Source organism: Pongo abelii, chromosome 19 (genome assembly GCF_028885655.2).
Source record: "Pongo abelii isolate AG06213 chromosome 19, NHGRI_mPonAbe1-v2.0_pri, whole genome shotgun sequence".
NCBI lineage: Eukaryota > Metazoa > Chordata > Mammalia > Primates > Hominidae > Pongo > Pongo abelii.
In genome coordinates, this window is record NC_072004.2 from 51,782,230 (window position 1) to 51,795,445 (window position 13,216).

The 13,216-nt window shown below is 38.7% G+C and overlaps 1 protein-coding gene across 27 annotated transcripts in view; it reads left to right on the top strand.

The window, feature by feature from the left end:
• Positions 1 to 13,216, top strand: part of SYNRG (synergin gamma) — a 93,135-nt gene that overhangs the window by 43,141 nt on the left and 36,778 nt on the right. For all 27 annotated transcript variants that reach the window (XM_063718680.1, XM_024235040.3, XM_024235042.3 and 24 more), the window contains 3 exons: positions 3,302 to 3,420; positions 3,634 to 3,696; positions 10,763 to 11,707. In XM_063718680.1, coding sequence (XP_063574750.1) covers positions 3,302 to 3,420; positions 3,634 to 3,696; positions 10,763 to 11,707 — 1,127 coding nt within the window. The remainder of the gene's footprint in view (positions 1 to 3,301; positions 3,421 to 3,633; positions 3,697 to 10,762; positions 11,708 to 13,216) is intronic.

Sequence of the window (13,216 nt, forward strand, 5' to 3'; positions counted from 1 at the left end):
TATATGCCAGACACTGGGATAGGCATGAGAAATACAGAAGTAAAAACCACAGTTCCTGCTCTAAAGACAGTTAGTTTTATCTCGTATTTAAATTATCTGATAAAGTTCTCTTAGGATTAGTCCTTAAATGTATATGTAAAATGTATTCCCTAGTTTATGATAATCTGTACTCCAAACTGTTTTAAAAAGAGATTTGTTAAATCATGATGTGAATAGCTAAGCCTAGGAAAGACCATTTTGGACAGAAAATGGGCATTACTTGTTAGAGAAGATGAAAAGGCAAGTAAGGTTTTAGGAGTAGACCGGGATGGAGAGCGTTGTTAGTCTGTGAGAAAATAACATTAGTTAGGGACAGCACCAGTTGTGGGATGGCTTATGACTTATGATATACTCTATTATAAAGCATTTTAGGAGTAAGAAGTGGCACAATGAAAGTGATTCTTGCTACTATGTATAGAATAAATTCAATTGCCATGGTAATCCTGCTGTGAGGTGATGAGAATTACTCGGGGTTTAGAGTTATAGACACTGAACAGTTTATATCTGAGAAATTGGTTAGACTTGGTGTTAAACTAGATGAGTCAAAGGAGAGATGGCAGTTGAGCCCGCACATAAGACCTGAAGGGCCTCTGGAAGGCAACAACATCATCCAGTCATTCATTCAGAAAATACTATATGCCAGGCACTCGGGAGCCTAATCAACAAAGCAGATATGGGACATTGATCATAGAAAAGTCAACAAGGGGGCCAGGGTTGGCCAGGCACAGTGGCTCACACCTGTAATCCCAGCACTTTGGGAGGCCGAGTCAGACAGATCATCTGAGGTCAGGAGTTTGAGACCAGCCTGGCCAACATGGTGAAACCCCGTCTCTACAAAAAAAAAAAATACAAAAATTACCCCGGCCTGGTGGCGTGTGCCTGTAATCCCAGCTACTTGGGAGGCTGAGGCAGGAGAATTGCTGAACTTGGGAGATGGAGTTTGCAGTGAGCCAAGATCACGCCACTGCACTCCTGCTTGGGAGACAAGAGTAAGAATTTGTCTTAAAAAAAAAAATGCTGGCAGGGAAGGCTGGGTGCAGTGGCTCTTGCCTGTAGACGTAGCACTTTGGAAGGCCAAGGCGGGCAGATCACTTGAGCCCAGGAGTTCACTTGATCCTGGACAACCTATGGAGATGCCAACTCTACAAAAAATGCAAAAATTAGCTGTGCATGGTGGTGGATGCCTGTAGTACCAGCTGTCCCAGCTACTTGGGATGCTGAGGCAGGAGAATCACTTGAACCCAGGAGGTCGAAACTGCAGTGTGCTATGATCGTGCCGCTGCACTCCAGCCTGGGCAACACAGCAAGACACTGTCTCAAAAAAATAAATAAAAGTTCACAAAGGGTTAACATATAGGACTTTGGGGTTGGTTAGTTTATTCTGCTGAGATCAAAATATTTCTTTTTAAATGTATATATTTAGCAGGGTAAGCAACTAAATAAAGCTATCCACCACAGTCATATGGAGTGATTGTAAAACACTAATAGATTCACTAGAGAAAATGTAAAATACTTTTTTGTGGCCGAATTTTTTAAGTCTTACCTTTTAGTAGAATACAGGTTCTTAAGTGTAAAATCATATATATCTTTCTCACTTGAGTATTTTTATTAGTGTGAAAGTGTAGAAATACTGTCTTCATGTTTGGAACGGATGATGACTACTATGTAACTGGCATAAACACTTTCATGGTGATTACAGTGGTTTTTTAAAATAATAACTTCAGAGAAAGAACTGGAATGAAATATTCATTTGCAGTGTGCATAAAATTACAGTCTTGAGTCATAACTTTTTTTGAATGGAATTTTGTTGACTTTAATCAGCAAGCAGTAGTTCATTACCCTAAAGATTCTGTTGTTGTTTTTTTTCCAATTCTGTGAATATAATTTTAAAATTAATAATCAATTAAGTGTAACATTTAGTAGAAAGATTTTTACCGATGAGCCTTAAAAGGCCATAGCTAAAGCTGGAGGGTCATGAAAAATAAAGAAATCATTCAACTTTGGGGGTTTTTTTCCCTAAGATGTTAATTTCCTTTATTCCCATGTAACATTCTGTACAGTGAACTGTACTTTAATTACTTATGGAACTTTTAAAAAGTCCACTTACAATGTATAGATGATGACTTATTTCATTTGTCAAGATCAGTTATGTAGCAGCTGTTTGGTGGTGATGTGAAATCATAATATTTGATGGCATTAAGCCCTAAAAGGACTGTGTACCCCATTAGCATGCAGCTGCCAGAGCCTAGTTTTTACCTTGCTTGTAAGCCACTGATAAGAAGATTTAAATGACTGTGGAAAGATTTTTGCTCCAGGGCAAAGAACTCAATAGAAATCCATTTATATAACTTGTGCATGGTATTGAATGACACAAACTAGTGGTGGAATGTAGTCATTCATATGTAAAGGTGTTCTTCCAGGGAGCTGCCTGGGTCTGATAAGAGAAGAAGAGGAAGAAAAAAAAAAAGTAATGCTTTTATAGTATGTGTTTAAGCCTTCTAAGAATTACCCACACAGATGCTACTCATTACGCTATTTTTCCATCCAGCACGAAATATGTCCACAGGCAAAAGTATCTTTATCTAATTTTGAAGTGATTGTTGTTTTGTTACAAATATAGCTTCTGCAACCGCTGATGTGATCCTTGTAAAAATGCAAATTGTATGAACTCTATGGCAGCTTATCAGATGTATGCACTTCTACCAGTAGGCAATGCAGTACAATCAGAAGAAAAACAATTTACATTTTGGCTTGAACAGCATTTCATAAATAGATTTTTATATTAACTATTCTACCTCTGCACTCTGAACCCATTGAAGATAATAATTTATATTAAGGTTAACATGATTTATTTTAAAATATTGAGTATACATATGTGGAACAGTTCACTTTTGCAGTTTTATGGACCTTAAGTTAAAATTGCAGGAAGTCATCATTCTTTAATAATCTACTTCCAACGCCATGCCAGTTGTTATTATGGCTTAAAGAGATGCTTAGACAGTCAGCATGGATCTGACCCCTCTTCATTTAATCAAGAAAAAAATGATTGTTTGGGTAATGTTTTTTGTTTTGTTTTGTTTTTTGAAAAAGGACATTGTTTTTTTTCTTTGTGGTGTATACGTATACTATATAGTTTCTAACTTTTAAAGCAGAGAGCCATGAGTTTTAATGAAATACCTGTTTGCCATTTTAATTCTAACTTCCTTTTAGATAATAAAGGAAGGATTCAATGTCATCAAAATATGTTTATTTTTTCCTTCAGTGCCCCTTCTTTGTTGATGCCACTTCCTGGAACTAAAGCATTGCCTTCAATGGACAAATATGCTGTGTTTAAAGGAATTGCAGCTGACAAGTCCTCTGAAAATACTGTTCCACCTGGAGGTAAAAAGTTGGTAAATTCATAAACTTGTGAATGCTAAATTGCATAATATTTAAATTGTATGAATCTTTAAGTGGTGGTCTTCTGTGCTAAATATGTAAAATGCCTATATACCACATGTTAATAGTGTTTGGTTAAACCAATCTGCCTCACTTCCTGGAGCTGTGATTTCAAGATTCCTAACCTTAACTGAGCTTCTGTCCTTTCTATCATAGATCCTGGTGATAAATATAGTGCTTTCAGAGAACTCGAACAGACAGCAGAGAATAAACCTTTAGGTAAGTTTTTGAGTCCTCAAAAGGATAAATTATTTCCATTTTTAATAAAAAAAAGGGATTTTCGATGGTTCTTTCAGTGGCATTCCCTTTATTTTAGTGTGTGTGTGTATGTGTGTTTAGGAGAAAAAAACTGAATGTATAAAACAATATGGTATAGTAGTTGTGTTTATAATAGATACCCAAACTATAAGTATTCTAATTCCAAAAACCTTAATAATAGCAACCGTGTTTAGGCTGGGTGCAGTGGCTCACGCCTGTAATTCCAGCAGTTTGGAAGGCCGAGGAGGGTGGATCACCTGAGGTCAGGAGTTTGACACCAGCCTGGCCAACACGGCAAAACCCCGTCTTTACTAAAAATATGAAAATTAGCCGGGTGTGGTGGTGCGCACCTGTAGTCCCGGGTACTCAGGAGGCTGAGGCAAGAGAATTGCTTGAACCCAGGAGGCAGAGGTTGCAGTGAGCCGAGATTGCGCCACTGCACTCCAGTCTGGGTGACAGAGCAAGACTCCATCTCAAAAAAAAAAAAAAAAAGCCATTGTTTTTAAAAAATATCATGATAGGGTCGGGCACAGTAGCTCACACCTGTTTTCCCAGCACTTTGGGAGGCCATTGTGGGCGGATCACCTGAGGTCAGGAGTTCCAGACCAGCCTGGCCAACATGGTAAAACCCCATCACTACTAAAAATACAAAAAAGATAGCCAGGCATGGTGGCACATGCCTGTAGTCCCAGCTACTCAGGAGGTTGAGGCACAAGAATCGCTTGAACTCAGGGAGGCAGAGGTTGCAGTGAGCTGAGATCATGCCACTGCACTCCAGCCTGGGCAACACAGCAAGATTCCATCTCAAAAAAAAAAAAAATGATAGGTACTGAATGGGGGATTATCTAGTAGAAGGGGGATAAGATTACTTCTTATGGTTCTAGAAATTACAAGGAGGTAAATGTGCTTCAGTTATCGAGAATTATTTATTTTCTAAAATTTAGGGCATGCCAGGCACAGTGGCTCATGCCCGTAATTCCAGCACTCTGGGAGGCCAAAGTGGGAGGATGGCTTGAGCCTAGGAGTTTGAGACCAGCCTGGGCAACATAGTGAGACCTCGTCTACTGGCCACACCTGTGGCCCCAGCTACTCCAGAGGCTGAGGTGGGAGGATTGCTTGAGCCTGGGAGGTCGAGGCTGCAATGAGCCATGATTGTGCCACTGTACCCCAGCCTGGTCACAGTAAAAATAAAATAAAATTTAGGGCAAATTCCAAATCAGTGTAGTTTCCTCTGAAGATAGGGCATTCCCTTTCACGGGGAGCTTGCATGACAAGTTAAATTCCCTTGTCAAATGAGAGCCGTGGTTACTCTGATTTGTTACACTGCTCAACAATGTACTGCTAATACTCAAACTACACTGCTTGAAGTATTAGCAGTACAGCAATCTGCGGGCTGTAAAGGCAGCAACTAGTCTTTTTTTTTTGAAACAGAGTTTTATTCTTGTCAACCAGGCTGGAGTGCAGTGGCATGATCTCGGCTCACTGCAGCCTCCACCTCTTGGGTTCAAGCGATTCTTCTTTCTCAGCCTCTCAAGTAGCTGGGATTACAGGTACCTGCCACCATGCCTGGCTAAGTTTCATATTTTTAGTAGAGACGGGGTTTCACCATGTTGGCCAGGCTGGTCTGAAACTCCTGACCTCAGGTGATCTGCCCACCTCGGCCTCCCACAGTGCTGGGATTACAGGTGTGAGCCACCACACTTGGCCAGTCTTTTTCTTTTCAGGATTTTTTTTTCTATTGCTGTTGTGGTACTTGGTACCATTATTATTTGTTATTTTTTAGCCTTTCACTCATGATCTAGAAAGAAAACATTCTAGAATAACATTATTAAAAATGACTTGATTAAGGCATAGTCACTGCTACATATCATAAAGCAGGTACAAGATACATTCACAGAGGTATATTACAGTACTGTCTTACATCTATAATACTAGAGCGTACAATTAAAAAGGCATTATGTAAGATTTGATTCTACTCTTCCGGCAGAGAGCCCAAAGGATGGTAGGACACAGCTCTCATACAGAAATGCACCTTCTTAGCTAGGATTTTCTTTCATTAGTAGCGTGGTTATAGGTACTCACTTTTCTTCATGAACATCAGCTAAAAATAATTTAAAAACAAACCAATGAAACATTGGATTCCTACAAAGATGACCAAGTGGGAGTAAGCAGGACTCAACGAAACTCGTATTTTACCAAATCCTTCATGTTAGAATGGTGAGAGCTCTGTGAAAGAAAGGGAATGGCAAGTAGCACTTCAAAGCTCGGGTCACAACCAAAACACAGGATCATTTCAAACAGAAGCAGTAACCAAAGAATGCTCACTTAGTATGTTCAAGGATACAGACGTCAATATTCAATCATCTGCGCGCTAATCCAGTAAGAATGAGTGATCAGTTACTATACTTTGCTTGTGTCAAACTCAATCACCACTTTACAAGATTTTCAAGATTGGCTGTAATTTAATGAGAAAGATGAAGAGAGAGGGGTTTATGTGCACATGTGGTTACCATCTCTGATAGTAAGACTTAGAGTACAAGGGGATATAAAATGATCATTTGGGAGTCATATATGTAAAAACTGAAAGTTATGTTTGTGGTTAAATCCTTCTGTAAACATGATGGGTAGGGTTTAGATAACCCATAGGTCAAATTATGTTCTGCAAAGCTTAACTATGCATGCAATGAAATGTGTATACTCTAATGAGAATTTCCTTCAGGGAACAATACCACATTCTATCTTTACCTATTGAATGCTCAAACTTGGGACATCCTTCAGCAATCTTTTATTTCTACCCTTCTGCTAGGGGTGGGGGAGAGAAGGTAGGTAGGTATGGTAGAAACTGTATTGCTTAATCATCTTTAAAGAAGGAAAGCCCACCACTTATAAGAATATTCAGCCCCTTATAACTGTTAGGTTCTAGAAATATTTTCTTTTGTTTTATCCAAGCTTTTAGAATGTAATAGCCATTTCTTCCTAAGTGCCTGTATCAGATACACAGTGGGAGTAACAGAGATAAACCCGAGGGGAACTTTTGACTTGTTAGGTTTTTATTTACACCTAGCAATGCTTTCATCAACACTTGGGCCAAGACAAGTTTGGAGTAAAGAGCACATGGTTTAACATGAGGGTTCTTGTGTAATATGGTATTAATGACCATAATGTGTATTCCTGTAACAGACAATAGGAAAAGACAGTGGTGTCACCAAAATGTAAGCAGTACCTTAGTCCTGCCTTTTCAATACTTTTTTTTTTTTGAGAGACAGTGTCTTGCTCTGTCATCCAGCCTGGAGTGCAGTGGCGCAGTCATAGCTCACAGCAGCTTCCAACTCCTGGACTCAAGCAGCCTCAGCCTCCCTCCCAAGTAGCTGGTACTGTAGATGTGCACCACCACAGTGGGGTCTTGCTGTGTTGCCCAGGCTAGTCTTGAACTCCTGGCCTCAAGCAATCTTTCCAGCTCAGCCTCCCAAAATGCTGGGATTACAAGTGTGAGCCACCATGGCCAGCCACATTTCAGTACTTTTTAAACAAAGTTCCAGATTGTTGTTATTTTCATTTATTTGCTTTCATTCCTATCTTAACTTTAATTCTAAGGTCTTCCAAGTAGAGTTGCCAACTTTGTTCATTTTAGGAGAATAGATTTTATTTTCCTAAATGGTGTGATATCTTTTTTATACTCAAAAAATACATTGGCTTGACTTCGTCAAAGTACGTTAGTATCTTAGAATTTATGAAGAATCTTATAGTATTGTGTTGTTCAGAGCTGTGGATTTCTTAGGTTACTGAATGACAGAGTTTAATAATATTTCCTTTTTTCCATCTCCAGAGTTTAAGCCATAAATTAAAGTAAATGAGGAAATGTTCTGTATAAAGACACATTTTTATTGAAGTTTTAGCAAAAAAGTGGTCTCTTGAGATTTTTTGGAGTCTAAAAAGTGACGGAGAGGGAAACTTACAAGTATGTAGACATTAACCAAAAGTCTAACCATGAAATAATATGCTTAATATGCCTTCTGAAAGACAAGCTTCCATTGACTGTGACTAATTTATTTGCCAACAAATTCCCTTTGTAAACTCACCCGCTTTTATTTCCTTTTAGCCCTTTCACCCAGCTTACATTTCCAATGGAAAAGTTTACAATTCATCAGTAAGTGTAGTTTGCTGTGGTGATTAAAACAAACAAACAAAGCAATACTTGTCAATTTCACAGATATTTCAAAGCAACACATTAAAAATTTAGGCTGTGATAAAAATGGCTGCTTATCACCTCTACATTTTCAGAAATAATACAAGTATAATCAGTGATACTACTAATCTAAAATTCTAGGGTGATTTTTAAAAGTTTTACATCTTCTGTCAGTTTGTGAAATTGACTTGAGTTTTACTAGTGGTATGTCTTATAAATATAAATTACAGGAAATCTGAATGCTGTTCCTTTCTTATTAGATGAATTCCTTGGTGTTGATGAATTATGCTGGTGAATTGGTTAACTATCTCAGGTTAGGAGGAAAAATCAGCTTGTATTGTTATTGGTGCTTTTTTTTTCACCTGCTATATCCAAGTATATATCTTGTTAAAAGCACAGTATATTTTATTTTTTAAATTTATTTTTATTTTTATTTTATTTATTTATTTATTTTGATATGGAGTTTCGCTCTTGTTGCCCAGGCTGTAGTGCAATGGCGCAATCTTGGCTCACTGCAACCTCTGTCTTCAGGGTTCAAGCGATTCTCCTGCCTCAGCCTCCCAACTAGCTAGGATTACAGGCACCTGCCACCACACCCAGCTAATTTTTTGTATTTTTAGTAGAGATGGGGTTTCACTGTGTTGGCCAGGCTGGTCTCAAACTCCAGACCTCAGGTGACCCACCCACCTTGGCCTCCCAAAGTGCAGGGATTACAGGCGTGAGCCACCGTGCCTGGCCCAAGCACAGTATATTTTAAGCCTGCATTATTTTATTTGCCAATTTAAGAATTGGATTTTGGTTCTCAATACATTTTTATTATTGATATGCTCTTATATGTCATTTTTAGGGGAAAATGTAATTTTTTAAAATGGGTGAGGAAATTAAAGCTTATATTTTAATTCACTTAATTTTAATCTCCAGAAATGGCAGTCATTTTTTTAAACAATAAATGATGTTGGTTGGTACAGCTATATTTATTTGTTTTTTTATTTTTATTTTTGAGACAGAATCTCTCTCTGTCCCCCAGGCTGGAGTGCAGCGGTGGGATCTTGGCTCACTGCAACCTCCGCCTCCCAGGTTCAAACAATTCTTGTGCCTCAGCCTCCCGAGTAGCTGGGATTACAGGCATGTGCCTCCATGCCCAGCTAATTTTTCTGTATATTAAGTAGAGATGGGGTTTCTCCATGTTGGCTAGGCTCGTCTTGAACTCCTCCTGGCCTCAAGTGATACACCCGCCTTGGTCTTCCAAAGTGCTAGGATTACAGGTGTGAGCCACTGTGTTCAGCCTTGGCATAACTATATTTACATTTGGTTTATCTCTGGTTTTTATTACCTGATATAGCCTAGTGGATTTTATGGTAGACCTTCAGATGCTATTAGAAAACTGAGATCATCTGTATCCTGATGCTCTACCTGAGTGATAACATTACTATGATAATAAAGAATATGGAAACCTTTTAAGAATCACAGGCCTTGGGCCGGGTGCTGAGCTCACGCCTGTAATCCCAGCACTTTGGGAGGCCGAGGCAGGTGGATCACCCGAGGTCAGGAGTTCAAGACCAGCCTAGCCGACGTGGTGAAACCCTGTCTCTACTAAAAATACAAAAATTAGCCAGGCGTGGTGGCAGGTGCCTGTAATCCCAGCTACTTGGGAGGCTGAGGCCGGAGAATCACTTGAACCTGGGAGGTAGAGGTTGCAGTGAGCCAAGATGGCACCACTGTACTCCAGCCTGGGCGACAATAATGAAACTCTGTCTCAAAAAAAAAGAATCAGAGGCCTAAATTTTTATCAATGTCTTAACGGAGTCTGTTTAATTATTTATGAGAAGTACGTAAGTACCCACTCTATTTAACCAGAATATAAAAATAAACAATTCTGAGACACATGTTTCTCAGGATCTCTTGAGAGCTGTGTCATGGGCAAAAGAAATTTTATTTTAAAAATAAATAAATAAATAAACAATTCCGTCAGTTACCCCATCCTCAGAGTAGCGTAACGTAAACTAAAGTCTAAGTCATACCCTCCAAAACTTTATATAATAGAGTTGGTATTTATTCAAATCCTTTTGAATTTTAATAAATAAAAATAAGTGCTCATTGATACAGTGAGACAGCTGATTTCTAGAAAAGCTCAAGTGCTCAAGGACTTTTTTTCTGTGAGATTCAGCTTATTAGAGACTATGGGGAGGAGCTGCTTTACTATGTGCCCCACCTAGAATGCTTTGCAAATAAATAGATACCTTTTCAAAAATTTTCATCAAAGTTCCCTTCAAATTAATGCCTTCATTTACTTGAGCAAGACCACATAGTATCTAATGTTATTCTTAAAGTGCCTGGCTGAACCAAGTGTTGTACATCCTGAATATTAGATGTAGGATTTTTCGTAATACTTTATTGGTACCTCTGATTTTTTTAATGGGTAACATGTTTATCTTTAAAGGGCAACTGTTTTAATATGCCTCTCTTCAAGAACCTCTGGCCCTATTTCTTATTGTATTGTCTGCTTGGCTGGCAAGCTGTGGGAACAAAAAGTCTTGAGAGGAGTACTTTTAGCCAATTGTAGGATCTAGAGCTAAGAGAGATCCCACACTAAAAGCATGAGCAAATGAAAATGGTACTGTCAGGTACTTTCAGTTCGATTTCTATTTATTTCAGTATCACTAGACTTCAGTGTGGAAACAAATGTGTAGTTCGATAGGGTTTAAACTATGTAAACATTATTAAGTAATGTCAAGTCAGTGGAGAAAAGTCAGTAAAATTATGCTTGCAGTTTAATATGCTGTGTATTATATGGTTTTCAGTTCAGCATTCCCATTTGTTTGGTGTTATTTTTTCTTTCAGGAGAAAGCTTTGCAGAATTCAGATCTGCAGGAACTGATGATGGTTTCACTGATTTTAAAACAGCCGATAGTGTATCACCACTAGAGCCACCGACAAAAGACAAAACTTTTCCACCATCCTTCCCCTCAGGAACTATACAACAGAAACAACAAGCACAAGTGAAAAACCCTCTGAACTTAGCAGACCTAGATATGTTTTCCTCAGTTAATTGCAGCAGCGAGAAACCATTGTCTTTTTCAGCTGCATTTAGCACATCAAAATCAGTTTCTACACCACAGTCAACAGGTTCTGCTGCTACTACGACAGCACTGGCATCAACAAAAACTTCTAGTTTGGCTGATGATTTTGGAGAATTCAGCCTTTTTGGGGAATATGCTGGTCTAGCACCTGCTGGGGAGCAGGATGACTTTGCAGATTTTATGGCTTTCAGTAATAGCTCTATTTCATCTGAGCAAAAGCCAGATGACAAATATGATGCCCTTAAAGAGGAAGCCAGTCCTGTTCCTCTAACCAGCAACATGGGCAGCACAGTGAAGGGTGGACAAAACTCGACTGCTGCGTCTACCAAGTACGATGTCTTCAGACAACTTTCTCTGGAAGGGTCTGGACTAGGTGTTGAAGACCTAAAAGATAACACTCCTTCAGGAAAAAGTGATGATGATTTTGCTGACTTCCACTCCAGTAAATTTTCATCCATAAACTCGGACAAATCCCTGGGAGAGAAAGCAGTGGCTTTCAGACACACCAAAGAAGACTCTGCATCAGTGAAGTCCTTGGATCTCCCTTCCATTGGTGGCAGCAGTGTTGGCAAGGAGGACTCTGAAGATGCACTCTCTGTTCAGTTTGACATGAAATTGGCTGATGTGGGAGGAGATCTTAAGCATGTCATGTCTGATAGCTCTTTGGATTTACCAACAGTTAGTGGCCAGCATCCTCCTGCTGCAGGTGAGGAATTGGTGAGATTGCTCTGGTGATGGTGTTGTAGATTTCAAAGATGATTCTGCGGGTGTTGATTTACATGAGTAAGGCTCTGGCCCTTTATCTTTATGAATCTCTAATAATCAACCTCTTTATTGCCAGTCTCCTTAAAGCAGTGTTAAATTTGATTCTATGGATACTTGATATGGATACTATGGCTACTGTGGAACTTAGATTGGGTAGCTAAGATATTTTTATTTTTGAAATCTAGCACCAGCTTGGTGTTAGAGGCACATAAAAAGTCACTGCTAAGTGAACCTCACATTGCCAGAAATTTGATAAAGACTTTTGCAGTGCCAGCAGTGTTCCTTCATTTCTGTGAGTAAAATCAGTGTTTCCCTCTCCTTTTTTCTTCTCTTGGGCATACACAGCAACTGCCAGTATAGTATTCTGTTTGATTTACAGAAATTAACTCTTGTTAGGTCAAGAAAGTAAAAATTTCTAACCACTTGTAGTGCAGTTTGCCACACCCTTTTAAGAGAAGAAGAGGGAAAGAGTTTATATATGAATGTTCTGTATGTCAGGGCCTGGCAAAGAGGAGGGTGTGTGTTGTCAGTGGAATCCAGGAGCTGTTTTCAGTGTTAACTCTATTACTGGAAATATTAAGTTGTAACAAATCTGTAGATGCTAGGATAGGGTAACTGCTAACTTTCTGATAAAATGTTTGAAAACATCTTATTAGGGAGCCCTCTTTAAATTCTGTGTAGATTTACATGTAGCAATTTACTCTCTAGTTCAACTTCTGTCATAAAAACTAGATTCCCAAGTGTCCTGGTTTTTCTTTTGTTTTGTTTTTTGATATGTATATAGAAAGATAAACCTATTTTGTGGCCTTTTAATAATGAGAAATATCTCAGTATCACTGTATTATTCTAGAAAATGTATTATGCATATGAAGGATTTGGTTTTGTCTAACTAGGGGGGACACGTGAGACACTTCCAAGTTTACAGATTCAGGCAGAAATTGTAAAATCCTATAGCTTTTGCATATGTCAAATTGGCAAGTGGGAAAACAAAATTGCATCCATCCTTTGGTTATGGAAATGTTGTAGGAATTCCTAAACAGGGTGCTGAATCAGGAGCAAGTTAGCAGAGACATTGCAAGTTTCATGTTGCTACTTGCTAAGGTGTTTTTCAAATGCAGTGGGCGGTCTGAAGAGCTCCTGTGCCCTTGACTGTCTACTTTCTTTCTTTTTTTTTTTTTTGTACTTTTCCTCAGAAATTTTCTAATTTTTTTGCTGCTGTTTGTTTGATCGAGTGATTGTGGGTTTGTTTTTTTTTGTATGAGTTGCTTGAACCACAACAGTTGGTTGCAAAGTGCTCTGTTTTCTGAACAATATTGGATTTTTATTTAAAAATCTCATAACATGTATACTGGCCTTTTGGACTCTGAAGTTATTAATTAGAAACTATTTTTCTGAAAGTGAATCTATATTCTTTCACAGTGCCAAGCTAGATGTCTTTATGAAATGAGTC